The sequence below is a fragment of the Rattus rattus genome, chromosome 17 (assembly GCF_011064425.1).
Source record: "Rattus rattus isolate New Zealand chromosome 17, Rrattus_CSIRO_v1, whole genome shotgun sequence".
In the NCBI taxonomy this organism is placed as follows: domain Eukaryota; kingdom Metazoa; phylum Chordata; class Mammalia; order Rodentia; family Muridae; genus Rattus; species Rattus rattus.
This window is the reverse complement of record NC_046170.1, coordinates 29,584,345-29,611,368: the sequence shown is the minus strand read 5'-3', so window position 1 is coordinate 29,611,368 and position 27,024 is coordinate 29,584,345. Positions and strand designations below refer to the sequence as shown.

Genomic DNA, 27,024 nt, shown 5'->3' with positions numbered 1-27,024 from the left:
ATGTGCCACCCACACTTGGATCTGTTGTTGTTGTTGTTGTTTGTTCATTTGGTTTTTAAACAGGGATTCTGAAGATCAAATTGAGGTCCTCCAGATCCTCCTTCACCAACTGGACAATCTCCCTACCCCACCTTGACATTTCTTAATAAGCAAGGCAACATTTAAAATTTGTAAATCTTACCTTTCCCCCAACCAGCGGCAAGATGTGCATCTTTCCAGTTTGACAATCCTTCACTGAGGAGACAATAAGGCAGGTGCCACAGAGAACAACGAGGCGCTCAGCCCATTTGTGCAGCTGGGTCTTCCCTTTGCGGACGTTATAGATGCCAGACAGCAGGATTCGGTCCAGATGATCCATCTGGCATGGCTTTTCTGAAAAGAAAACAGTATTTCAGAATGTACCATTAAAGTAACATAATACTGGAAAAGAAAAGGAAAATGCATGTGCCAACATTCAGTAGCCCTATTTATAGATATGAGGAACGAAGCAATATGGGTTTTACAAAATAAGATCTTGGTCCTAAAATAACACCCACCACTGCACTTATACAGTGGAAATAAGGCTTTACCTCAGATGTCACTGTTAAACCTCCTCCAAACAGCCACCTTTCTCGAAAAGTCTAGATCATGGACTTTGGGTTCAGATACACTGGAGCCTGAATACAAGTTATACACTCCCTGCAATCACCTGTCCCACTGAGCTTACTTTGCTCACAGAGTTTGGATAAGAGTCTATCATCCTACGTTGTCCTGAATGTTATTAACCCACCTTCCAGGGTCACCTTGTAAAAAGGTAAAATAACATGAAGTACTGAGCATAATGGGCTACAGAAGATGTGTGAAATAAATGATAGCCACTATTACTATCATGACGAGTATAAAATGTAAGAGTTCTCTAATGCTGTCTACTGTCTCCCACTCTCCGGCTCTTCCCAGAAGAGCCTATGGCTAATCCTTCAACCAACTGCTCCCACCTCAGAAGCAGAAGCCCAGCCGCCCAGCACCTCCTTGTTCAAGTGCCCTCCTCTCCATGACCATGGGACTGAGGTACAATGAGCAAACACAATGCTGAGACCAGGATGCAAAGCTCTTTGTAAAGGCACAGACAAAGACAAGCAGGGCTCAGCTGTCAAAAGTGCCTAAACTGAACCCCGAAAACCCGCAACGGAAAGTCAGAACCAACAGCTACAGGTTGTCCTGACCCCTCATTTCACTATGGAAAATGTGCTTGTACACAACACATAAGCAGTCGATCAAGAGCAGTAACCAAAGGAAGCAGCAGGCATCACACATGTACACACGGCTCGGCAGAGGTCAGCACAGAACGGACCGACCATGCGCCCTCAGGCACCACTCAGCACATGTACCCAAGCCTTTCTTCTGCATATGAAAGATGAAGAAATGGGTCAGACACTTCAGAGGCTCACAACTGCATTTCTCAAGAAGGTTGTTAACAGCAAACTTATGAATGGCCACTTCCGCTGTGCACTAACTCCTCTGGCTGCATTCTAACTTCTTCTCCTTAGGAAGTCTGCTTTTCTCAGACCTGTAGTTCTAAGTTTCCTCTACCAGCCAGACATTCCCAACCAGGAGTTCTCCACCACTTCAGATGAAGAGATAAACGGACAATAGGGGCTATTGATCAAAAAGTTAATGAGCTTGAGAAGTAAGTATAAAAAATTAAATACAGACAATGACATACTTGTATTTTACTTGTGTAATAAACAAGATTTCTTGAAAAGTAAAATATGAACACAATACTATAAATATACAATATGCACATAAAATAAGAGTAAAAAATACAGACTATAAAAGTAATGTGTTGGGGGTTGAGGATTTAGCTCAGGGGTAGGGCGCTTGCCTAGGAAGCGCAAGGCCCTGGGTTCGGTCCCCAGCTCCAAAAAAAAAAAAAAAAAAAAAAAAAAAGTAATGTGTTATGCAGTGGGATGTTTTCTCTAGAGAGCAGATCTACATTTTTAAGATTTACTTTATGACTTGTTAAATTGTGTGTGTGTGTGTGTGTGTGTGTGTGCGTGCGTGTGTGCGTGTGTGCGTGCATGCGCGCGCGTGCCTGTGCATGAATAAACACTGCAGAAGCTGAAGGCCTCAGGCCTCCTGCAGCTGGAGCTGGAGGCAGCAGTGAGCCAGCCCGATGTGGGTACTGGGGTTCAGACCCTCTCCAAGGGCAGCAGCTGCTCTTAACCACAGAGCCAGCTCTCAGCCCCAGCACCACTGCATCTCAACAAATGAGCTTCAGACATACTAATTAACCTGAGGCAGTGTTTTTTGCAATTTTGAGAAAAAATAAAATTTTAAAATTTATTTTATGTATGTTGAGTACACTGCTGTGTCTTCAGACACACCAGAAGAGAGCATCGGATCTCCTTACAGATGGTTGTGAGCCACCATGTGGGTGCTGGGAATTGAACTCAGGAAGAGCAGCCAGTGCTCTTAACTAGGAGCCATCTCTCCAGCCCATGAAAAAAATGAACAATGTTACTTGATACTGAAAGAAACGTAGGAAACAGAGTACTCTCAAGTTCTACTGAACAAACTGCTTATTGGTAACATATTATTTGTACAATTTAGGAACATGAAGTCAAAATTTACAATGTATGCCTACAATAACTCAAAAGTGCTACTCATATGACTAATGTCCTCCTCTTACACTCAGGAAGTCAGCTTCTTCCCTTTCTCCAGTCATTTCCTGCTCTCTTTAGATTTGTCATTTCTAATGCGTATATCCTAAATAGTACACCTTAAACTACCACAACAGGACATAACGGCTCAAACATAACATCTAATTCTGTCCAGATAAGCATTCTTGGTAGCAAGAGATCAATACTGTTATTCAGAACGTGAGGACGACAGTTACACTTGTTTTTTGGTTTTTTGTTTTGTTTTTGTTTTGGTTTTTTTTTTTTGTTTGTTTTGTTTTAGTTTGTTTTTTTTTCTTTTTTTTTTTTTTTTCAAGGGGAAGACTGCATATGTTTTTATTTTTCCAGAGCTGAGGACCGAACCCAGGGCCTTGCACTTGCTAGGTAAGTGCTCTACCACTGAGCTAAATCCCCAACCCCGACAGTTACACTTGTAACATCTGACTTCAAATACTGTTCTGGCTATTGTCATCCAGGCCTCCATAAGAGGAAAAGAGCCCTGAGGAACAGAATAAGGTATAGAAGTGGCACTCACGAATTCCACTGCCTGTACTGATGCATAGCTAGACTTGGTAATGGACTTGCTAAGAGTGACCCAGGTGGGACTGGTTTTGAAGGCATGAAGAGATCATAAAGAGCAGCTGAGGCTTCGTGAGAGGCCATGAAAAGCCATTGGTGAAGGTGCAGCCTCAGCTGCAGTTGATGGTCTGGGACTGAAGGGGTCATGCAAAGGAGTTGAGGCTTGGAACCATGAAGAGAGCCTGTGAGAGGCTATTGGTGAGGCTGAGTTGCAGTGGAGGACCTCAGTGTATTGGAGATGCCAGTGCCATGGCATGACCTCCAAGAACAGCAGTAACAGTGGAGTGGATTAACCTGAGCTTACAGTGCTAGAAAGGGCACAGCTGGAGAAGTGACACCAGCTCTTTGGAGAAGCCCAGAAGATCACATGTGGATCCCAGACATTGTAACAAGAAGCTGTAAGACTGAAGTTGCCTTGTAGACCCCAAGATGTTTGAGATGCCAGAGTCGTGGGCTATCTGCTGAGGAAAGATGCTAACAGGAGTGGAAACAGCCCAGGAGAAAGAAGTTTTTGCAGTCAACAAAGATGAAAACAGAGTTGAATATCTGAAGACTGTTTTGACATCAGACATGGAGATGCAGAGTTTGGAGTATGCCCAGCTGGTTTCCTGTTTTGCTTTGGGGATTACAGTTAAGTGATTCAATGAATCTCAGAAGAGACCTTGAACTCTGGACTTTTAACACTGTTGAGACTGCTATAGACATTGGGAACTTTGGAAGCTGGACTAAATGTAATTTTTTATTATGCTATGATTAGTTATGTCCCCCATAGACTCATATGTTTAACTAATCCTATGGGGGCCAGGGAGTGGAATTATTAAGAGGTGAGGCCTTGTTGGAGTAGATGTATCACTGTGGGTGTGGGCTTTAAGACCCTCACCCTAGCTGCCTGGAAGCCAGTATTCTACTCATAGCCTTCCCATGAAGATGTAGAACTCTCAGCTCCTTCTGTATCATCCCTGCCTGGATGCTGCCATGTTCCTGCCTTGATGATAATGGACTGAACCTTCGAACCTGTAAGCCAGCCCCAATTACATGTTGTCATTATAAGAGTTGCCTTGGTCCGTCCCCAACTCAAAAAAAAAAAAAAAAAAAAAAAAAAAAGAGTTGCCTTGGTCATGGTGTCTGTTCACAGCAGTAAAACCCTAAGGCACATGTGTGTGTGTCTAAGTGAGTATAGGCGCCCTGAGGTCAGAGGAGGACATCTGACCCCTGCAGTTGGAGCTACAGTTCTGATTTACCTGACACGGATACAGGGAACCTAACGGTGGTCCTTTAGAAGAGCAGTAAGCATTCTTAACAGATGAGTCATCTCTCCAGCCTCAATAACAGAAAATGCTAAAAATGATGTTAACTTGTCCAAAAGATACCGAGGCCTGCATGTGTGTGCATAGTGTATGTGGGGTCACCTCGGATAAACTCACTGCCATATCTTAGACCCGGTTAAGCAGTCCATGGAAAGCCTACCAGTGAACCAAGGCCTCTAACCAACAGCCTTTAATTAAGCCAATAATAAAAGTGAATCCTCAAGGCTGGGGAGATATCTCTGTCTGCTTCCAAGCCTGGCCAACCTGACTTGAATCCCTAGGACCTACAGGATGGAAGGAGAGAACTCTCTCCCACAAGTTGCCCTTCGATCTTCTCATGCACACCATGGATTGGATATGTGTATATGTGCATGGGTATATGCATGCACACATCCAGACATACACAAATGTAATACAAAGAGGTTTTCAGTGACTGGGTTGGAGAGCTGACTCAGTAGCAAAGAGCACTTACTGCTCAGACAACTCAACCAGGAACCCTACTCTCACAGACTCCAAGTGTACCAGGCATGCAGATGGTAGGCGGATGAGCATACATGTAAAAATAAAAATAAGCAAAATAGTAGAGCACTTGCCTAGCAAGCGCAAGGCCCTGGGTTCAGTCCCCAGCTCCGAAAAAAAGAAAAAAAAAAGATTAAAAAAAAATAAGCAAAATAAGCAGGGAGAGAAATATGTGGGGATCATCAAGCTCCAGACAACTGTCACATGTGCCTAAAACCCGAACCATCCACCTAAAACTGTTCTTGTATTTCCAACCCATAAAACGTACAAAATATACATTTGATGTTACTGTGTTTTGAGGCAATTTGTTACATAGCCAAGAGATAATTCACTTACCTATCTTCTTATTGCCTACCTATCCTCTTGTGACTTTTTGGTTTGGTCATCAAATGTACATATTGCCTATTTTTTTAAATTACTTTTAAAATTCCCTTTGCTGAACATGACTTTATTAAATTCCATTAGCTTATGTACACTGGTAGAGCACTTCTGAGACCCCTGCTAGCACTGGTAGCCATGGCCACCATCAGATGCAAACTTGTTTACAGGTGACACTGGGGCTACTCTCTTAAAGGCAAATTAACATTCTGGTCTGGGCTAGAGATGGCTCAGAGGTTAAGAGCTCTGTCTGCTCTTCCAGAGGTGCTGAGTTCAATTCCCAGCAACTACGTGGTGGCTCACAACCCTCTGTAATGAGGCATATATGTAGGCAGGATGCTGTATACATAATAAATAAATCTTTAAAAAAAACTTCTGGTCATAGGATGATTTATCAAGTGGTGGTAGAAAATCGGTGGCATCAGAGCCAACAGCTGTGTTATATCCTTATATGTAAAAGAAATCCCAAAGTATTTTAAAGTCCAGCTTCCATTCTGGAATGAGAACACTGACCACATAAAGAACCCAGTTCAATAACAGTCAAGTAAGGAGCATGCAGTCATTTCACCTTGGGGGTTTTCGTATTTGTTTTACTAATTTAGTTATGTGTATCTGAGTATATGTATCTGGGTATGTGCTTTTGAGAACTGGGCCCCCAGGGGCCTGAAGAAGGAGTCACCTATGGTTGTTTTGACCCAACCACTGTACATGTGTGCTGCAAACTGAAGTCAGGTCCTCTACAAGAACAGCACATGCCTCTGAGCCATTTCTGCAGTCCTCAGCTTGGGTTTTTAAAAGCAAGATTTATAGCAACAGATGAATTCAGACTGGCCCTACCTTTTCTCCAATTTGACTATCAACTATTCTCCCTCCACAAACCACCAAAGATTTATATCTGCATTTTATTCTCCTGGCATGCACGCACACATGCACCCACTCTCATGTCTCTTAAGAATATGTACCTAAATGTATTAATTCCTACCCTACATACATTTTGTACCTTCCATTTTTTTGTATCTGAAAGGAATATGCACCACCTTAGTTTGTAGAAAATAGAATCGCCCATTCAACATCTTTTCTGGTTTCTAAGAGCAACACACATACTTTCTTTTCCCCTGAGGCAAGGTTTCGCTGTGTAGTCCTGGCTGACTTGGAACTGATGCTGTAGACCAGGCTGGCCTCAAACTCAGAGATCTGTGAGTCTCTGCCTCCCAAGTGTTGGGATTAAAGGCATGTGCCAGCTACCACCTCGAGACTAACAAAAATAAATCCTAAAAAAAGTGTAAATAAAGCTAATTTGGCAAAGATATAAAAATAATTGTAAGTTTGGGGAAAAAACAAACATTTAAATAGAAAATATTTTTACTGGTATTTTGCTAATTTTTTTTAAAAATCCTCCTTTACTCCCCTTTTCTTACACTTATTTGTGTTTAGTTTCATTTAACTGACTTAAAAATAGCTTTTTATATCAAATACTCTTAGCAAACAAAAAGTGAAGAAACAAATCAATTTAAAAGTAGTTGACATATTCACAAAGCTACTGATAAATTCTTACCACCATAAAATCGAATCATACAGCTGAGATCAGGGTTCGTAGCCTCCTCCTGTATGCGCACGGGATCTTCAAACCCCAGCCTGGATAAGTAATCGTAAACAATCTGGAGAGGCCGTTCAGTGGGCTCCAGTCTCCTGCTTACACAATTCAAAACATAATACACGGTAAGTTTAAATAAAAAGTGCTTATCTTTCCCAACTCTAGATTCCTTCTTCATCTTTTATTCCCAGGTAAAATAAAACTCTGTGTGTGTGTGTGTGTGTGTGTGTGTATACGCGCGCATGTCTGTGGGCACATGCATGCTCTAGCAGGAGTGCTGTCACATGACATGAGTGTGAAGGTGCACGGCAGACAATAGATGATGTCAGGTGTCTTATCTCACTGACTTGCCTCAGAGACAGACTGGCTGGTCAGCAAGCTCTGTGATCCTCCTGCCTCCGCCTTCCAATGCTGGGGCCATAGGCACAGGCAGACATACTCAGCTTACCATGGGTAGTGGGATTGGGAACCCAGGTATTCAGCTTGTAGAGTAAGCACTCTTGCCCAAGACCTGTTTTAATATCCCACAACTAATCCAAGCCAGTAGTCTTCATGAGTCTTAGGGTTCCTTTCAACACTGTGAGGACCACAAGAAGCGTCTGTTTACAGATATTCTATTCACTGATCTAAATGAATTAGAAATTAAAATTAAGAATTTCCAAAGATTGATTTATCTTAGAACAATTACAAAATTCAAAATTAAAGTTTAGTTTAAAAAGTGACACTCATTGTTTTTCATTTTTGTGAATTTGTTTTTTCAGTTTTTGTTTTTTTGAGCAAGGGTCTCTCATGTAAGCTAGGCTGGCCTAGAACTCAGTATGCAGCTGAGGAAGACTTTAAACTCCTGATTCTTCTGCCTTTACCTCCAAATGCTACTAGGATTATAGGTAAATGTCACTATGCCTGATCTCTCTTTTTTTTTTTTTTTCTTTTCTTTTTTTTCGGAGCTGGGGACCGAACCCAGGGCCTTGCGCTTGCTAGACAAGCGCTCTACCACTGAGCTAAATCCCCCCAACCCCTTTTTTTTATTTAACAGACAGTTTAACAGCACCAGCTGAAACGCCTGTCTCCTCCTCTAGTCCCTGGTGAGGCAGTCTGCTGTGTAGGATCTGGAAAACATTCCTACACCCTTACAAGGGACTGCAAAGGGAAAGGAAAATAAATACATCTTGCAGAGTGTTTTAACCTCACACACCACAGCGCTCGAAAGACTCTCAGAAGCAACGCTAGCTGTGCCTCAGAAATTCCTGCTATGCTCAGGCAGGAGGATTAGAAAGTCCCGGGGTCGGGAAAAAACTCTCAGAGGGCTCCTGGGGTCCTCTGAATATGCTGATCTAAATTTAAAGACAGAAATAACAAAAACAAAAATGTGTAATATAAGTTATACTTCATCCATAACTAATTTCAAACAAGCTACACACACACACACACACACACACACACACACACACACACACACACACATGTAGCCTGTGTTTGCTACTCCACTCCAGGTACCATGTGTCTCCTCGGACTTTACAAAGATATTTTCAAAACACCTAGGAATGAACACCACTGTAACCCTTCCCCCTAAAAAATGTTTTCACTACAAAGCCTAGACTAAAAGCTAGGTGATTCTGCACTTTAAATCAGATTTAAGATACTCTGAAAATATAAAAACTTGTGGAGTTTACAGGTTCAGACAGGTCCTCGGCTAATTCCTTTTATCAAAAAGCAAACAGTAATAAATGTCTAGCTAGAGACTCAGTTCTACCATTTATCATCTGTCTGCCCTGGTTATTTAACCTTCCTGTATTAAATTCCTTACCAGTATAAAGAGAATGAAAATTCAATCCATGGAGCTGCTACTAAGACTCCCTGCTTCCTTACAAGAACTATAGAGCATGTGAAAGTGCTTAGCCAACTCTTACATGTGATGTGTCCCCTAACATACTGGCAACTGTAATTCAAAAACAATTTAGGACTGAGGTCAGTAATGTGGTTCAATAGGTAACAAGGTATCTGCCACCAAACCTGATCACCTGCCGGGACTCTCGGGACTCACAGGGTAAAAGAAACAGCTCCCACAAGTGTCCTCTGATCCCTACACCCCCCACACTAGCATACATGTGCCCCCACACACACACACACACACACACACACACACACACACACACACACACACACACACATACACACAATTGATAATATATTAAATTAGAATAAGAACAAAGCATCTCTTCAACGTAAAACAACCAATAAACAAGCACTACATCAAAGCCCATGTACCTTCAAAAGGTCTTAAAGAACATTTGGGAATTACTTAATTAAAAAAAATATGAAAGCCAGTATGGTGGTTTGAAATGAAAATGGCCCCCACAGGCTCTAGGGAGTGGCACTAACGGGAGGTGTGGCCTTCTTTGAGTAGGTATGGTCTTGCTGGAGGAAGTGCATCACTGGGAATAAGCCTTAGGGTTTCATAAGCTCAAGCCAGGCCCAGTGGCTCACCCGCACTTCCTGTTAGCTGCCGATCCGGATCCAGAACTGTGAGGTGTATCTCCAGCACCACGTCTGCCTGCAGGCCACCACGCTCCCCACCCGCCATGATGACGATGGACTAGCCTCTGAACTGTGAGCCAGCCTCCATTAAATGTTCTCTTATAAAAGTTGCTATGGTCATGGTGTCTCTTTACAGAAATAGAAACCCTGACTCAGACAGCAAGATATAGTGTGTACACCTTTAGTCCCAGCTCTTGGGAGGCAGAGACAAGGAGATCTCTGTGAGTTCAAGGCTAACCTGGTCTACATAGAGAGTTCCAAGACAGCCAAGACTACAAAGTAACACCTTGATTCAAAAAAATAAAATAAAACTAATACAACAACAAATGAAGAAGAAATATAAGATAATTCTCTGTAAAGACACAATAAAGGTTAGTCTATATTCGAGTAACTACAGAACACTGAAGCAACAGGATTTAAGGGAAGAGTATAATGAAAACAGCAATCACTACAAAAGCTGCACACAAACACCTGCATCGAAATAAGAACCAAACAGAAGATCGCACACTGCTGTACAAAGCACACCAAAAATAAACCAACACCTGGGCTTGCCTTCCTCCTTCTCTGCTTAGTCTTTTGTTGTGCTAGCTGTTATAACCCATGCTGGCATAGAACTCCTGACAATTGTGCCTTAGCCTCTAAAGTAGTATAATTCTAAATATGTCCTACCGTGGTGTCTTAGTTAGGGTTTTACAGCTGTGAACAGACACCATGACCAAGGCAACTCTTATCAGGACAACATTTAACTGGGGCTGGCTTACAGGTTCAGAGGTTCAGTCCAGCATCATCAAGGTGGGAGCAGGGCAGCGTCCAGGCAGGCATGGAGCAGGAGAAGCTGAGAGCTCTCCATCTTCATCTAAAGGCTGCTAGTGGAAGACTGGCTTCCAGGCAGCTAGGATGAGGGTCTTAAAGCCCACACCCACAATGACACTCCTACTCCAACAAGGCCACACCTTCTAGTAGTGCCACTCTTTGGGCCAAGCATAAACAAACCATCACACATGTCCAGCTCAATATATCTTCCAGTTTCCAGTTGTTGTTGCTGCTGCTGCTGCTACTACTAAAAAGGGGGCCAGAGGAGAACATACAGCACATAAAGACACAGAAGTATTAAACATTTTATCATTACTTACTTACACAGTACAGTTTTCTGAGAAAAGGCCCAGCTATGTAGCGCTGGCTGCCCTGGTACTCACACTATGTAGTCCAGATTCACCTCAGTCTTGCAGTGGTCCTGCTGTTTACATCTCCCAACAGCTGGGATTTTCAGTACAGGCTACTGTGACAGACCAGGGAATGTGCACTATGGTACAAAAAAGTTTGAACACGCACAGCACATATAATAGAGAAATGAATTCTAGAAAGTGTTTAAGGAGAACTTATAACAACCCATTAAAAGGATCAGATGTGCTCTACACTGCCCCTCTGAATGAGACCAGGCACAGGAGGAATTCACATTGGTAGATCTGAGATGGAGATCTAAATGATATGGAGAATCTTATTACACTGAGAAGCTCAAAAGTGAGAACATCACTTATCGGAGGAATAAGAGGTACCTGTAGAAGTCAGCTTGGGCTGTATGACCAGAATCATTCTTTCACAACTTAAATTGAAGTATCTAAGCTAAACCATCCTCCAAATAAATGTAAATCCCATCTTAACTACACTCCCTTCAGGATTTAGAGTTCAGTGTATTTCAATACCAAAATTTCATAGGATGATCTCATAGTCATAATTAATTCATTTCATTTTGAGGGGGGTGCTGGTGTTTTTTCAGAAGTCTGAGGACAACTTTCAGGAAGCGTCTGGCTATCTCCTTACACCACTGGATCCAGGACTCAAAATACAGGTTGGCAAGCTTGTGGGCAAGCACCTTTACCACTGAGCCACTGGCTTACATCCTAATTCTCATGTATTTTGCATGATCAAATTACCAGGCCTTTTAAAGGCTATGCACACTTGGGAAACCGTCTTTATATATTATTCCTGGTTGCATGAAAAAATTAAGAGAACCTCCACATCTGCTCTAAAGATTTATTTATTATATATAAGTACACTGTTGCTGTCTTCAGACACCAGGAGAGGGCATCAGATCCCATTACAGATGGTTGTGAGCCACCATGTGGTTGCTGGGATTTGAACTCAGGACCTCTGGAAGAGCAGCCAGTGCTCTTAACCACTGAGCCATCTCTCCAGCCCCATGCTCGTTCTTATTAATGTAACGTAAATTAGTAAATAAGGATATCTCAGGAAGTATAAGATCAAGTATAGTGAAAGATTAATTCAATTTATTCACTAAATTCATTTGCTTTAAAGAGCAGAGAACATGGGGAAAGGAAAGGAGGTGATATGTTTACAGCTCAATTTTTTGATCCAAAATTTTAAAAGTTTAACAGACTGGTAACTAGCTATTTGTTCCAAAAAACAAAAAGACAGTGAAAGGACCCATGCTGTGAATTTCAATATGCATACATTTGAAGGTCCCACACATCAGCTAGCAAGACAGGCGACAAGGTCCTGACAGTAGATTATGTGCCCTGGCCAACAGTGTTGTGCATTTAGTCTCTAAGCAGTGCTCTAGTTAAAACTTCAGTAAGCACATCTTCCACGAGTTCCTTCAGGCGTTACACATGTGGCTCAATGGCAGAGCACTTGCTTAGCAGGAGAGAAGCCTTGGGTTCAACCCCAGCACCACTCCCTCCCCCTCCCAAAATGACTTCTACCGAGACTGTTGCAATCTATAATCCCATCTACGATCCTAGCACAAGTTTGATAATCCAGGTAAAGGCAAGAGCTTCATGGGTTCCAAGCGAGCCTGGAATACACACACAGTGAGAACCTGTTTCAAAAACAGCAAACAAATACACAGCCTTGTTATCAGTGGGAAGCAAAAGCACACACTGTGAAAGGCCCTGTAAGACCTAACACAAACACTACAGGCCCTCCCTGATAAAGCACAGCACTGCACTGTTCTCTACACTGAATTCAGATTACCATTCTATTCCAGTCACCTTTGACAATACAATCCGCAAATATCAGTTGGTAATACAGAGAATAATTCCAATAGCAGTAAGAATAACTTTTACCACATGCTGTGCTGAAGGTATGTCTGGTATTACACAAAGTATTACAGAGCAATGCCTATTTCAGAAATACGAAAACTGACGTTCAGAGTATCATAACCAGAACACAATAATAGCCCATTTGAACTTGTGTCTGTTCCATTACAAAACCAATCTACTTTTTTCTTAGGAAAAACTGTATTGTTTTATTTTGCTAATATAATTTATGCAGAAAACAGCTCAAAGCACTTCATATGTCATTCATTCCATAGCCCCTAGAAGGTTGTCTTAAATGCCTGTATCTTATTACATTTACTATACCACCCCTTGAAAGACACTATTTTTTAATGCACCACAGCAGTATGACAGAACACAGTTGGCCTTGGTCCTTGGTCACTAGGAGGTAAACACCAAGGACAGTCTTTGTTATTCACAGGCCTCTTAGGTTATTTATGCTGAAAAAGAGACTCAGGATAGAACTCTGTCACCAAAACAAGTGACCACGTGATTAAAGTCTTGGAATTCTAGGCCAACTTGCCCTGGGCTGTGAGTCAAAGGGGCTGGCTTGGCCCATGGAGTAGCACTGTTGGGAGGTGTGGCCTTCTTGGAGTAGGTGTGTCACTGTGGGAGTGGGCTTTAATACCCTTGTCATAGCTGTCTGGAAGCCAGTATTCCACTAGCAGCCTTCAGATGAAGATGTAGAATTCTCAGTTCCTCCTGCTCCATGCCTGCCTGGATGCTGTCATGCTCCCACCTTGATGATACTGGACTGAACCTCTGAACCTGTAAGGCAGCCCCAATTAAATGTTGTCCTTTTAAGACTTGCCTTGGTCATGGTGTCTGCTCACAGCAGTAAGACCCTAACTGAGACACTATGGACATGGACTTTTATCCTAAGCACCAATAAAGGCTCTGTGTAAGCGCAGGAAAGCTTCCTGCTTGGTGAAACACAGAGATGGAGATTCGCCCAGATCTCGCTCGCCCTGCTTCTCTTCTGGTGCAGCTCTGATTCGCATCCTTTATACCCAAACCCTAATTCTGCCTACAAGACTTCCTCCCTTCTTCCAAGTCTTCCAGGAAACTGTGAACTGAGCAGCTCTTGGGGACTTCCAACTTGTATCTAGTTATTCAGACATGCAGATGGTCTAGGCACCCTTTTTCTTTTGTACCTTTCATTTATTCTTTTACAATTTCATATATGTATAGATGTATCTTAATCCTGTACGCCTTCCCCACCCTTTTTGTTTTTTCTTTTAATTTTTATTACATTTATTTAGTTTGTGTCTGTGCATGGGGTATGGAGAACTGCGCACACACAGTACACATAAAGAAGTCAGAGGACAACTTTCAGGAGTCCGTTTTCTCCTTCCACCATGTGGGTCCTGGGAATCAGATGGTGATATCCACCAAGCCATCTCCCCAGCTCTTTCTTCTTTTATTAAATATAATTTAAAATCTGAACCAAAATATATACTGATATTTTACTATGTGATTTTTTTACTAACCTTTTTTTACTTGTAAAACTGGACAATGTGTTTCAATGTGAGTAAATTTAAGGGATTTCACATATTGCGACTCTCCCATTACCCACCTAACAGGGACCAAGCCCTTAATTTCTCAAGTCATCATTAACCCTGGCACATTAAGAACACTGCTGTGAATGAGACGGTGTCAGAACATTACAAGAGAAAAATCACTGCCAATTAAACTATCACCTGCCATTGACTGTAAAATGCATACTGATTTTATAAGTATCAAAATACAAAAGAAAGAAAGAAATACAAAAGAAAGTTTAAAAATAAGTTATTCGTATTGATTTTACAATATATAACACAGTGCATATTCATGTGTACTATGTAGCACATTCATGTATAGCATGAATGTGACTATATGTTCACATGAATGCATGTATACTGTGGCCAGAGGACGACCTTGGGTACTGTTTCACCGAGACAGTGTAAGCAGCGAGACGCACCGGTAGCCTAGCCTAGCACAGCTGGTCAGCGGTCCTAGGGCCCCACAGATGCAGCACTCAGAATCCAGGGGCTCTAACTCAGGTCTGCACGCTTGTACTTCACCTGGTTACTATTCCAGTACAGGACACTGAGCTCTCTCCAGTCTAACACATTATTTCTTTTAAAGTCTTAAAAGAGTACTAAAGCCAGGTGTGGTGGCACATGCTTGTAAGCACAGCATGTGGGAGGTAAAGGCAGGAGGCAGTTAAAGACGGGTGATATTCCTGGGCCAGGTCATTCTTGGCTACATAGCAAGTTCAAGAACAGGCTGGGCTGGCTGGGGATTTAGCTCAGTGGTAGAGCACTTACCTAGGAAGCGCAAGGCCCTGGGTTCGGTCCCCAGCTCCGAAAAAAAAGAACAAAAAAAAAAAAAAAAAAAAAAAGAACAGGCTGGGCTACATGAGACATGATCTCAAAAACAGAGTGCTGAAATGAGAAGAAAACACAAATCTCCTTGCCTTCTTTCAGTAACAATCTGGTATAGATCCAGAAACAAGAAATTTCATTCTACTTCAAAATACGGTAAAAAGGGATGAAAATTTAGCTCACTTGAGAACTTAATCTACAAATCCTTAAGTTTGACCCTCAGCACTGCACTGAGCAGAGAAAGGAAATGAATGGTATGGACACGTGCGTGTCTATAGGTGTGTATCCATCTATATAAAACAATTGTGATGACTTGTAAGAAGTCACGCAGCAGTGACAGACAGATGAGAACTCAGGAGTCCAAACCCCTCCAGTATAGTTATCTTCTGCTATAAACAGCCTATCATCTCTCAGAGTTTCCCTTGAAAGATGGCTATTAAACACTTGACATCTTAGTCATTTTGGTCACTAAGAACAAAAGCAGATATATGACAGTGAGTCAAAGGTCAATCTGTTTTTATTAGGTATGATCTGATTACAACTTTTCAGCCTGAAGAGAATGATGACAATAAGCTTCACTGATGAGTCATCTGCTACTTAAACAGCTCAACAGAAAAAGACAAGGCCAAGCAGCTAAGGTAAAGAATAGACTGAGATGGAAATACTTTTTCCCAAATGCAACTTTGCCATCAATCAACAACAGGAACAGGATCCAACCAATTCTCTGGGCCTCTTCCACATTTGTAAAACAAAAGGAAATAAGTGGTCTCAGTGACTCCCAGTGGGGAGTTTCTGGCTTTGGAGGCAGGATGATTTGCTGTGCCACAAATCTGAGATTCTAAGCTTTTCTTTCTCTTGCCTCAAAGCTGGATAACATCCCAGCAGTTGAACACAACCAGGAATCCCTGCCCCAACACACAATGGATTTGAGGGTGCTGCTGGGCTGTGCACACTTGTTTACTTCCCTAGTAGATGATCTCCCAAAGGTTCCTTCAAGTGCTACAATTCCATAAGTTTGTGACCTTTCTAGTATAACAGAGTCACAAGCTGTATTACTCATTGTTCTTTTGCTGTGCAGAGACACTATGACCAAGGAAGCTCTTAAAAAAGCATTTAGTTGGGAGCTGGCTTATAATTTCAGAAGTTTAGTCCATTATCATGGTGGGTCACAAGGTGGCATGCAGGCAGGTATAGAGCAGTAGCTGAGAGCTACAGTCTGATCCTTAAACAGAGAGACTCTGGGCTTGGCAAGTGCTTTTGTAACTTCAAAGCCCCCTCCCAAGACACACCTCTTAATCCTTCTAATCCTTTCAAACAGGGTCACTCTCTGGTGACTAAGCATCCAAACACATTAGCTGGTGGGGCCATTCTTATTCAAACCACCTCATAAACCCCTGATTGGAAAAAGAAAATAGTAAAAGAAAGAAATTAATGAATGAATAGAACTTAAAAGGAAAGAAAAAAAGGAATAATTTAGAGAAATTAGATTTAACTTAGAGGAATTAGAATAATTTAGATTCCCAGGACCTAGCCAGGATTACATGCAGTGGTTTAGCTGGCACAGTACTCTGTTTAAGAGCTGAATGATCTAAGGCTGGGAAAACAGCTCAGTGACTGAGCACATGCTCACCACACACATGGCCCTGGGTGAGGTGGGATGTATGAAGACTTGTTAGGTGGTACCAGACAACATACTAAGCGCTTTACTACACTGATACTTAAAGTGCCATGAATCACATAGAAGCTACTATCTCAAAAGTCAGGTATTGTGATGAATGTCTGTAATCCCAGCACTCAGAAGACAAGGTTGAAGCAGGAGGACTGCTGTGAGTTCAAAGCCACAATGAGCTACACAGAAAATACCTGGTCAAGCAGGGCTACATAGCAAAACTCCATCTGACAAAAGCCAACCAATGAGACAAATCAGAAATATGATCTCAGGCTATTGTAATCTTCTGATTCAGAATCTGCATTCATTCATTCATTCATCAATTCATTCATTCATTTATTTATTTATTTATTTATTTATTTAGAATTTTCAAGACAGGTTTCTCTTTGTAGCTTTGGCTAGCCTGGAACTCAATCTGAAGACCAGGCTAGCCTCCAACTCATAGAAATCCACCTGCCTCTGCCTCCCAAGTGCTAGGATTAAAGGTGTGTATTACCACCACAGCCAGAATCTATACCTTAAGAAGGTTCCTAGGTGGACAGTTTAATAAGTGTTACTTACTAGTAGTAACTCGTTACTTTTCATATCAGATACAGTGGATTTAATCCTATGATAAACAATGAAAATACTTTCCATTCCCCAAATCCATAAGGCACATAACATTATGAACTTGCATGGTAAGTTGTCAGGGACAGGATTTGGACCATACTTTTTCATTCTATAATCCAACCTAAGTATATTAGGTCTCAATTATTTTTTCAATTTTGGAGATGAGGTTTCAGGTAGTCTAGGCTGGCCTCAAACATCAAATGTAGCTGAGAGATGACCAGGAACGCTTACCTTCCTGTCTCCACCTCCCAAGTACTGGGATGACAGGTGTATATCAACACACCTAGCTTTGCTCTCAAAAAGAAAAAAGTTTTCTATCTAGTGTGTATATATACACATACACACACTATGTGCACACATTCACTATGTGAATCCCAGGGATCCAACCTGTCCTACTTGACAAGTGCCTTTACATGCTGAATCATCACACAATATTTAAACAACTTATAGTATACTTATAAGATAGAATAATCTGTTACTATTAAAACTGGTATCTAAAGTCAAATTTTTAATACCAATAAAGTTAAGATGATCTTATGTTAAGAGAATTATAAGGATATAAAATGAATATATGATATGAGCTCAAATATATAATTATTAAAAGGTGTGTGTATACTTGTGAAATCTCTAGTGAAAAAAGTTACCAATATAGGTTGTGAGGATAGGTCTGGTATTAATATGCCAGAGCTTACGCTCTTTCTAGCTGATTACTCTTAGGTCAGGATATTCCCTCTTAAATATCACTTACTATGCCTATACAATGGAAACCATTTACTTCACAAGATTCTCTGGATTTAATGAGGTAATCTATATAAGATACATAGTGAACATGCTTTCGTTTTCCAACACTTCTTCCATAAGCACACAGAACACTTCAGCAGTCAGCAGGGAAGTTTTTCAGAAACCACAGGGCTCAGCAGTTACTAACTCCCTCACGGAGCGCTCCTCTGAAGAAGGACCTACTCCTGTCAGATAAAAGAAAACTAAACGGAGCTAACACCTGAGTAAGAGACCTTATGGGTCTGGAAGCAGGCGTGAGGAGGCAGTGAAACTGAGTAAGAGCTGCTTTGCCAACCCCTCCCCTCGGAGATCTTTACTCAGAAGGAAGTCCTTGAATGTGAATCAGTCCCATCAATTGCCCAGCATTATCTGCCTGACCTTGGGCCGGGCTTTGGACCCTCTCACACCATCAATCCTCCTCACATAAAAGGAAAGAGACAACCTCAAAGTCCTTGTTAAGAAGCAATGAGAAAAAAATGGGTACTGTGCTAAAGGACTGACTTGCAAATAAGCTCGTGGAGTTACTCAGGACCAGGCACAGCCTCTGTCTCCTCCTCAGATGTGTAAGGTCTTCCTCCAGTAATGGAAACACACCCATTATATCCATCCAAAGTTCAACACTGTTTTCAATATTTTCTAATACATTATATCTTTAAAGAGCTACTCTACTATTAATTATCAAAGGTACAGGGCTAACAAGAGGTGAATTTTCCACTTTAACTACAGTTTACATTCTCACGTTACTAAACTATATCACATTTGAATTCTTAACCAATTACACAACTAGTGGGAGTGTGTGTTTCTTCATATTCCTGGCATCTTCTAATGCAAACACTGATAAATGAATCAGACATCTGCTTAAACAAGTGAACACCATCAATCACTACAGCCATAATCTAGGTCAAGGCTTTGCACCTGATAAAATTAGATCAGATTCGTATTAAGATTTAGAAGAGCCTAAGGATCACCCCCTCTGATCCTTTTGTTACACAAAAGGATTTAGGAAATGTAGTTAACTTGGGAACAGGGAAAACATTCAAATGCTAATCTACTTTTTCAGGATTTCATCCAGATCCTAAAAAGAATCACAGTAAACCTCAGTTCACACTTTTAAAGAGGCATCAGTTTGGGCTCAGCTAAAGGTGTTACTATTATTACCACACTTCTGAGGTGTAAGAAGCTACTTCATGTACACACTTCAATAAGGCTGGATCCACAGCTTGAACTTCTGTTTCTATTTACTACTGAAAAGGACAGAAACATACACTGAAGCATTTAAAGAACGAATTCTTTCAACATTGAAATAGAGTTCAGATGCACAGTACAAAATTACTACAAGACGGTGGTGGTTTGAACGAAACTGATCCCCATGGGCTCACAGGGAGTGGCACTACTAGGAGGTGTGGTCTTGTTGGAAGATGTGTCACTACCCCAACAAGCCAGGTCCAGTGGCTCACTCATTCTTCCTGCTGCCTGCCCATCCAGATGTTGAACTCTCAGCTCCCTCTCTAGCACCATGTCTGCCTGTGTGCTGCCATGCGTCCTGCCATGACGATAATGGACTGAACCCTAGATTAGAAGTCAGTCCCAATTACTATGTTGTGGTCCTTTACAAGAGTTGCTGTGATCATGGCATTTCTTCACAGCAATAGAAACCCTAATAAGACAGAAGTTGGTACCAGGAGAACCGGGTTATTACTGTGATATGCTGGACCATGTTTTTGTTTGGAGAAATGTAGAGTTTGGATTTCCATATTTAAAAAGATGGTGAACACTTTCAGTGAGGCTTTCTGGGCCATCCTAGTAAATAGTACACACAAGCAGTGGTGCAGTGGATGATTTGAACTACAGGAGCCCAACTCAAGATGTGTCAGAGCAGGAAAACTCCAGTGTGTGGCCTAAAGACTATTCTCATGATATTTTGGCAAAGAATGTGACTGCTTTTTGCTTTTGTCTGAGAAATCTGCTTCAGACTAAGTTGAAGAGTTTTGGATTGCTTGTACTGACAGAGAAATCTCAGAACAGCCTGGTACTGACTCTGTCTGGTGGTTATTGCTGTTCACTCCTATGCAGATCTATAATGAAGAGGTGCAAGCTGAGCAAGGAAAAACCAAAAATGTACAGTTTGAGGGGAGAGGGGAACCCCAGAAAATGGAACAGAGGTAAGTACTGTGTTCAAGGCGATAAAGAGATAAAAGAAAAGCCTGATGCCAAGTGGAATAAAGGAGTGCTGATGTCAGGACGAGCTCCCACCCAGCTACACTTCCAGCTCCTGAGAAGGAATTAAAGGAAAGTAAAAGGGAGTTAAAGAAAAGCTTACGTCAGGCACTGTGGTGCACATATATAATCCCAGCATGCAGAAGGCAGAGGCTGGCAGATCTCTAAATTCAAGGCCAGTCTGGGCTATAGATGAGTTACAGGACAGCCAAGCTTAAGCAGTGAAGGACACAGAAAGCTGGTGAAGATGTAATTGAATGAGGGAGCCATGTTCCAGCCCCAGCGAGCAGCAGAATGTGCAGCTTTAGCCACGTGGCCCTTGGTTGGTCCTCAGCTCAAGCGCCAAGGCCCTTGGTTGGTCCTCAGCTCGAAAAAAAAAAAAAAAAAAGACAAAATAACAAATAGAGTCAAGGACAGAAGAAAGGGGTTATGGAATCTCCCTCAACAACTAAGGAAAGCAGCTGGACCCAGGCATGTGTACAGGCTGTGCCTGCATGAAGGCCTAGAGAGGCTACAGTGTAAAGCTATGAAGGTAAAGCCTGGATTGCCTTGGAGACCACAAAATGTTGGCGATGCCAGAGCCATGGGATACCTGCCCAGGAGAGCTGCTAACAGGGAGTAGAACCAGCCCAAGAGAAAGAAGTGTGTTGCAGCCAATAGAGCTAAAAGGAGTGAAGATCTAAAGGGCACTTTGACATCAGACATGGAGATGAAGTTTGGAGTTTGCCCAGCTGGATTTTGGTCTGGCTTTGGTCCAGTATTTGCTCACTATGTTCTCTTTCCCCCTTTTGGGATAGTAATTCATGAATATCCTGTGTTATTACATGCTGGAAATGTGTGATCTGCTTTTTCATTTTGATTTTATAGGAGATCATAGTTAAGAGACTGTATGAGTCTCAGAAGAGACTTTGAACTTTGGACTTTTAAACAATGCTGATACAGTGATAGACTACAGGCACTTCTGAAGTTGGACTAGGATATGGAGCCAGGAAATGGAATGTGGTAGTTTGAATGAAAATGGTCCCCACAGTTCCACGGGGAGTGGCACTACTAGGAGGTATGGTCTTGTTGGAAGAAGTGTGTCATGGGGGGGGGGGGCTTTGAATTCTCAAAATCTCTAGTCAGGTCCAGTGGCTCACTCATTCTTCCAGCTGCCTGCCCATCCAGATGTAGAACTCTCAGCTACCTCTCTAGCACCATGTCTGCCTGTGTGCTGCCATGCTTCCTGCCATGACGATAATGGACTGAACCTCTGAACCTGTAACCCAGCCCCAACTAAATGTCTTCCTTTGTAAGAGTTGCAGAGTCATGGTGTTTCTTCACAGCAATAGAAACCCTAAGACAAAGACTGTTTGTTTTTATATTTATATAAAACATTTAAGACACAAATTATGTTAAGCCTGTGCAAATATGCTCCACTTCACTCATTAAGAGAAGTAAATATTAAAACAATAGAATAGCAAAACTCCTAGCTAAGCCTGGTATGGGGATACACACCTGTGATCCCAAGCATTTGGGAGGAAATGGCAGAACGATCAGGAGTTCAAGGTTAACCTCAGCTATATGAGACCCTGTCTCAAAAGGGACACAGAACCTTATTCAACTTCCAGGAGGATTGGAAAATGATCGCCTTTGGAAGCTGAGTTCATGAGTCCCTCATTAACTGCCAACAAAGTCTAGAAGCATAGCTCAGTATACAGTGCTTGTCTAATATGGTTGAGGCCTTGGTTTTAAATCGAGAAACTTAAGTAAATAAATGAGCAAACAAACAAATAACTGTTATCTTTTATAAGCAGGTTCAGCTCATGCAAGAGTATGTATGTACAGTTACATATAAAACTTAATACTAACATTTTAGAGAAAGTAAAGAAGAAATGGCTATATTTTATATTTTATTTCCAGTATTTTAATTAAAAAATAAGGATTTATTTTCATATACGGATGTTTTGTCTACATATATGTCTGCACTGTGTGTGTGCATGCCTGATGCTCACGGAGGCCAGAAGAGGGTGCTGAGTCCCCCGAGACTAGAGTTACAGATATTTGAGAACCACCATATAGGTACTAGGAACTGAACCTAGGTCCTCTGAAAAGGCAGCTAAGTGTTCTTAGCTGCTGAACCATCTCTCTAGCCCCATATTTTTATAATTTAGATGGGAATATAACCTCTATGAAGGAGTTGAAAATATCTATCAAAATGATAAATGGTCACATTCCTTTGCCCAAGGATAACTGCACTTCTAGGGGCTTACCCTCCAGAGAAAGGCCTCTGTGTGAGAGAGCAGATACAGAGGAATTCAGCTGTGGCACAGTTCGCTGCTCTAACAACTGGTAGCAGGATAATATCCATAATGAGAGATTAGGGAAATTAGCTAAAATTATGGTTTCCCTTTAAAGTGGAATAGTCATGTAGATATTAAGTAAATGATATTTATATAAATATGGATATGGAGATATCTCTTAGAGATAGCAAGTCAACAATGTGTTGTGTACAGCATCACTGCTTTTAAGAGGTGGATATGGAGGTATGAGCGTGTACATGCTTAAGAAATATAACAGCTACTGTCTTCATGAAAAGGTGTGGCTGGCTCCAAAATGGTGGACAGAGAAGGACCTACCTCTCACTCTACCCTTTTCTATACTTCACTTCTGTTTTACTTACAATTTCCCAAAAGGTAACCTTTTACATCTTTAAATTTGTATATAGGATCTTCAATGTATTCCAAATAGAAGAACTATCAAATTTTCCTTCATTATAGTTTTAGACTGAGAATCATAAAGTAAAAGACTGGAAAATGCTCAGTCAGTAAAGTACCCGCCATGGAAGCAGGAAGGCCTGAGTTTGGACCCCAGCACCCACACATAGGCCAGGTGTGATGTCTGACGCCTACCTGTAACACTAGACTGGAGGCAGAGACTGATCAGTCTAACAGTTGGTGAGCTCCCAGCTCAAAAAACAGGCTGGAGAGATAGCTTAGCAGTTAGGAGCACTTGTTGCTGGTCCAGAGTTAGGTTCCCACCACACAAGTCAGACGGTTCACATGCACAAACCCACATGTGCTCATACACACACATACACACACCTAAACATAGTTAAAAATAAACATTTAAGAAGCAACAGAGGGGGTTGGAAAGATGGCTCAGCGGTTAAGACACTGACTGCTCTTCCAGAGGTCCTGAGCTTAAATCCCAGCAACCACATGGTGGCTCACAACCATCTGTAATGAGATCTGATGCTCTCTCCTGGTGTGTCTGAAGCCAGCTACAGTGTACTTATATATAATAGATAAATAAACAAATCTTTAAAAAAAAAGCAACAAAGGAAGACATTTGACATCAACCTCTGACATACAGGCACATACATAAATATGTGGACACACTACATACAAAATAATAATTTTTAAAAACATTAATAATTCCAAGGACAAATCTTTTTCAAGCCCGTTGACTCTTAAATCACCATCAGTTACAGAATGTGATTATAATCCTCAAGCCACTTCCACTCAGACAGACGTCACTAAGATCGCAGTGGAAGCGGAGTTAGGACTCTGACCTCAGCCCAGTGTAGGAGTGCATGCCTAGCACTGAAGAGACTGAAGTAGAAGAACTGTGAGTTTGAGACCACACTAATGCATGGGAGCCACTCCTGACTCAAAACAAAATTACACATCAGCAAGAAGAGAACCTCCAGACCTCACCTGACCAGATCTCCATGAAGCTGTAGATAGAGACTTTCTCTTCCCTCTCCAGCACATATTTCTGACGCTGGTGTCTCCACTGTGCAAAGGACAAGATGTACATCAGAGGAGGAGGACGAGGTGGAGGAGGAGGTGGTGGTTGTAGTGGCAGTGGTTGTGTCCGCTCCATAAAGGTAAACACAGCCTCTCTTCACATCTTCTCTTAGCCAGTCTCTTTCTCGAGAACCAAACCTACTTCTTCTATTCAAACAATTTCTGCTCCCATTGTGTTTCATATTCCTCTAAAAAAATTCCAAAAGAAAGAAATCATTAACAAGAACATTTGTCTGAAATACATGTGCTCAGTCCTTACTCAAAACTGCCCAAGCATCCTCTCAGTGGTGGCTGATCTTGGCTGTCAACTCCACAATATCTGGACTCAACTAGGCCCACAATGCAGTGTTCCAGTGAGGAGGGGAGCTTCTGAAACAGATTACTAAAGGAGGAACGCTCAGCCTACACCTGGGCCACACCCACTGGCAGCTCCTGTGAAAGGATTCGAAGGAAACTTTGCTGTTGCCTGCCTGCCCTCACTTTGCTGGCAAGTTCGTGTGACTGGTATCAAATCCACCTTCCTCAAGATTCCCACACAGACTGAGAACCAGCAGTTCCTCAGAAACCTTCCCAGCACTGGATTCGGACTGCCATGGGCTCAACAACACCAGCCTTTGCTGTGAGACAGTTATTGTTGAACTATCTGCACTATGTCGTCGAAGTCCCTTTAACACCAGTTGTCTCCAGCTCTGCTCCTTTCAAGAACCCTACAATAACGTCCTTTAGGCCTCCACCTACCATCGCATTTGAGCCCATCTTGTTTTTAGGAAAGTGCTAACAAAATATGGATATACTACCTGCCTTGGGCAAATTCTCAACATTCTGACTTACTAGTTCAGATCTGCTATGGGCTGAATTGGAACTACCCCAGGACAAACTTTCAAAGGCTTGAAAAGTTTCAGGCTACCGTAAGGACACACACCATTATTCCCACAATTCAGAGGGAAATGCTGGCAGATCTGAGTTCAAGGCCTGCCTGGTCTGCAAACTTCCAGGCAAACCAGCACCACATAGTGAGACCATGTCTCAAACACACACACACACACACACACACACACACACACACACACACACACACACAGAGTGCTTACTCCTTAGCTGATGTGCTATTTAGGGAAGTTGAGGAACCTTTAGGAGGTAGGGACTAAGCTGGCAGAGGTCTTTGAACACTCCAGGCCAGCCCTTTCTTCTAAGGTGCTTTCTACTTCCCGACTCAACACCCAGTGGACACAAACTCTGCCTTTCCCATCCGATGCCTTCACCTCTAAAATCATGAGCCAAAATACACCTCTTTCCACTTAAGTTGCTTCTCTCAGCTACCCAATCCTAGCAATGCAAGCATAACTCACACATCATTATTCTAAAGACTAGAAAACAATAGTTAATCATATATGTGTATATGCCAACAGATGTACATGTTATAGTATAACAGAAAAGAGAACAAAAGAATATAAGGAATGAATGCCGCTAATGGATACAAGTTTATATATATATAAAGTGAAATATTTTTCTAGTTCTAATTCTGTCATAGATGGGGGGGTCTTGGTGGTGGATAAGTGCATAAAATAAATACTGAAAGTGTCAAATTTAATGTGAAGTTTCAAGTGTCTTGTATGCCAATTCTAACTATATATAAATTCATTAAGTTAGTCTTTGGGTCTGGTTAATGTTCGTGTCTGATGTTTTTATTTATTTCCAAAGGGTTTTTAATAGTAAAAAAAATAAAAATAATTACTAATTCACATTTTAAATAGAATCTGATACATATAAACTAAGCCTTTCACACAAAGAAGTCACTTAAAAACAACCTCACCTCTTTAATCTGGCAATACAGACTGTTTCCTTAGACCTCACAGTGCAAACAAACACAGAGAGCACTAGGCACAATCTTATAATACAGTATCTGTCCTATTCCTGGCATGCTTCAAAATAATTACTGCTGGCATTTTATAGCCACAGTATGTGAAATTCACATACAGACTATGAAGTCAAGATACCTTAAAGAAAAGAGCCAACATAAAATGTTCAGCCTGGCAAGGTGAGGCACACCCATAATCCAGCAGCAGTCAGGCTGAAGAGAAAGGAGAGTATGTAGAGTGTAAGGACAGCCTTAGCCTGAGTGAGTGAGTTCCACATTTCCCCTGACTTCCTGCTGCCTTTGCCTTGTTGCAGGCCTTTCTAACTATCTGTGTCCGTCAGCACATAAACCATTCCACTACTCTGTGGCGTGTCTAAAACATCTTCTCCAATTTATCCACATGCTTGCTCCAAAGCCCTACACAAATGCAGGTTTCACTCTAGAGCCTTCCACAGCTCCCTCCATGCCTAGCATCAATGATCCTGCTCTCAAGAGAACACCTTCTCCTTGAATAGACTTTACTACACACACCTGGCCATAAACGCAATCCTCACTCCCTTCACCAGAGACCCTGGAGAGTGTTTTTAATGTAGAATGTCACAGACACAGATGCAAAGCCCAGGTGACACCACGGGAATTGACACCCAATATGCATTTCATCTTCACTAATTAGCTATGACAAGGAACTTATAACCTTAAAAAGCAAGCCTCAATTTTTGTAAAACACCAAGTAATTTTTACCTACAAAATCAAAATAAATAAAAATGCTTTCACTAGCATTCCTCATTAGAAAACAGAAATACATATAAAGAAAATATTAATTTGACAGAGAGCAGATACTTCAGAACAACTGTAAACCAAGTCAAAAATAGAAACTCATGCCTGTAATCCCAGATGCTGAAGACCAGAGTCAGAGGCAAGAGGATCAAGTTCAAGACCAACGTGAGCCACATCAAAATTAGGAAACAGTAAAAGCAAGGGTAAGTGGGCAGGCAGTCCCACATGTGGTGTGTTTAAAACACGATGAATGCCCTTGCTTTTTAAATTTAGAATACATAGGTAACTTGGCTTTGGAAAAACAGTCC

At 41.7% G+C, this 27,024-nt stretch overlaps 1 protein-coding gene across 1 annotated transcript in view; it reads right to left on the bottom strand.

Moving 5' to 3' along the window:
- The window catches only part of Phlpp2 (PH domain and leucine rich repeat protein phosphatase 2), a 70,123-nt gene that overhangs the window by 37,966 nt on the left and 5,133 nt on the right, over window positions 1–27,024 (bottom strand). Inside the window, 3 exon segments of the mRNA XM_032888081.1 lie at window positions 182–372; window positions 6,996–7,129; window positions 23,989–24,269. Coding sequence (XP_032743972.1) covers window positions 182–372; window positions 6,996–7,129; window positions 23,989–24,269 — 606 coding nt within the window.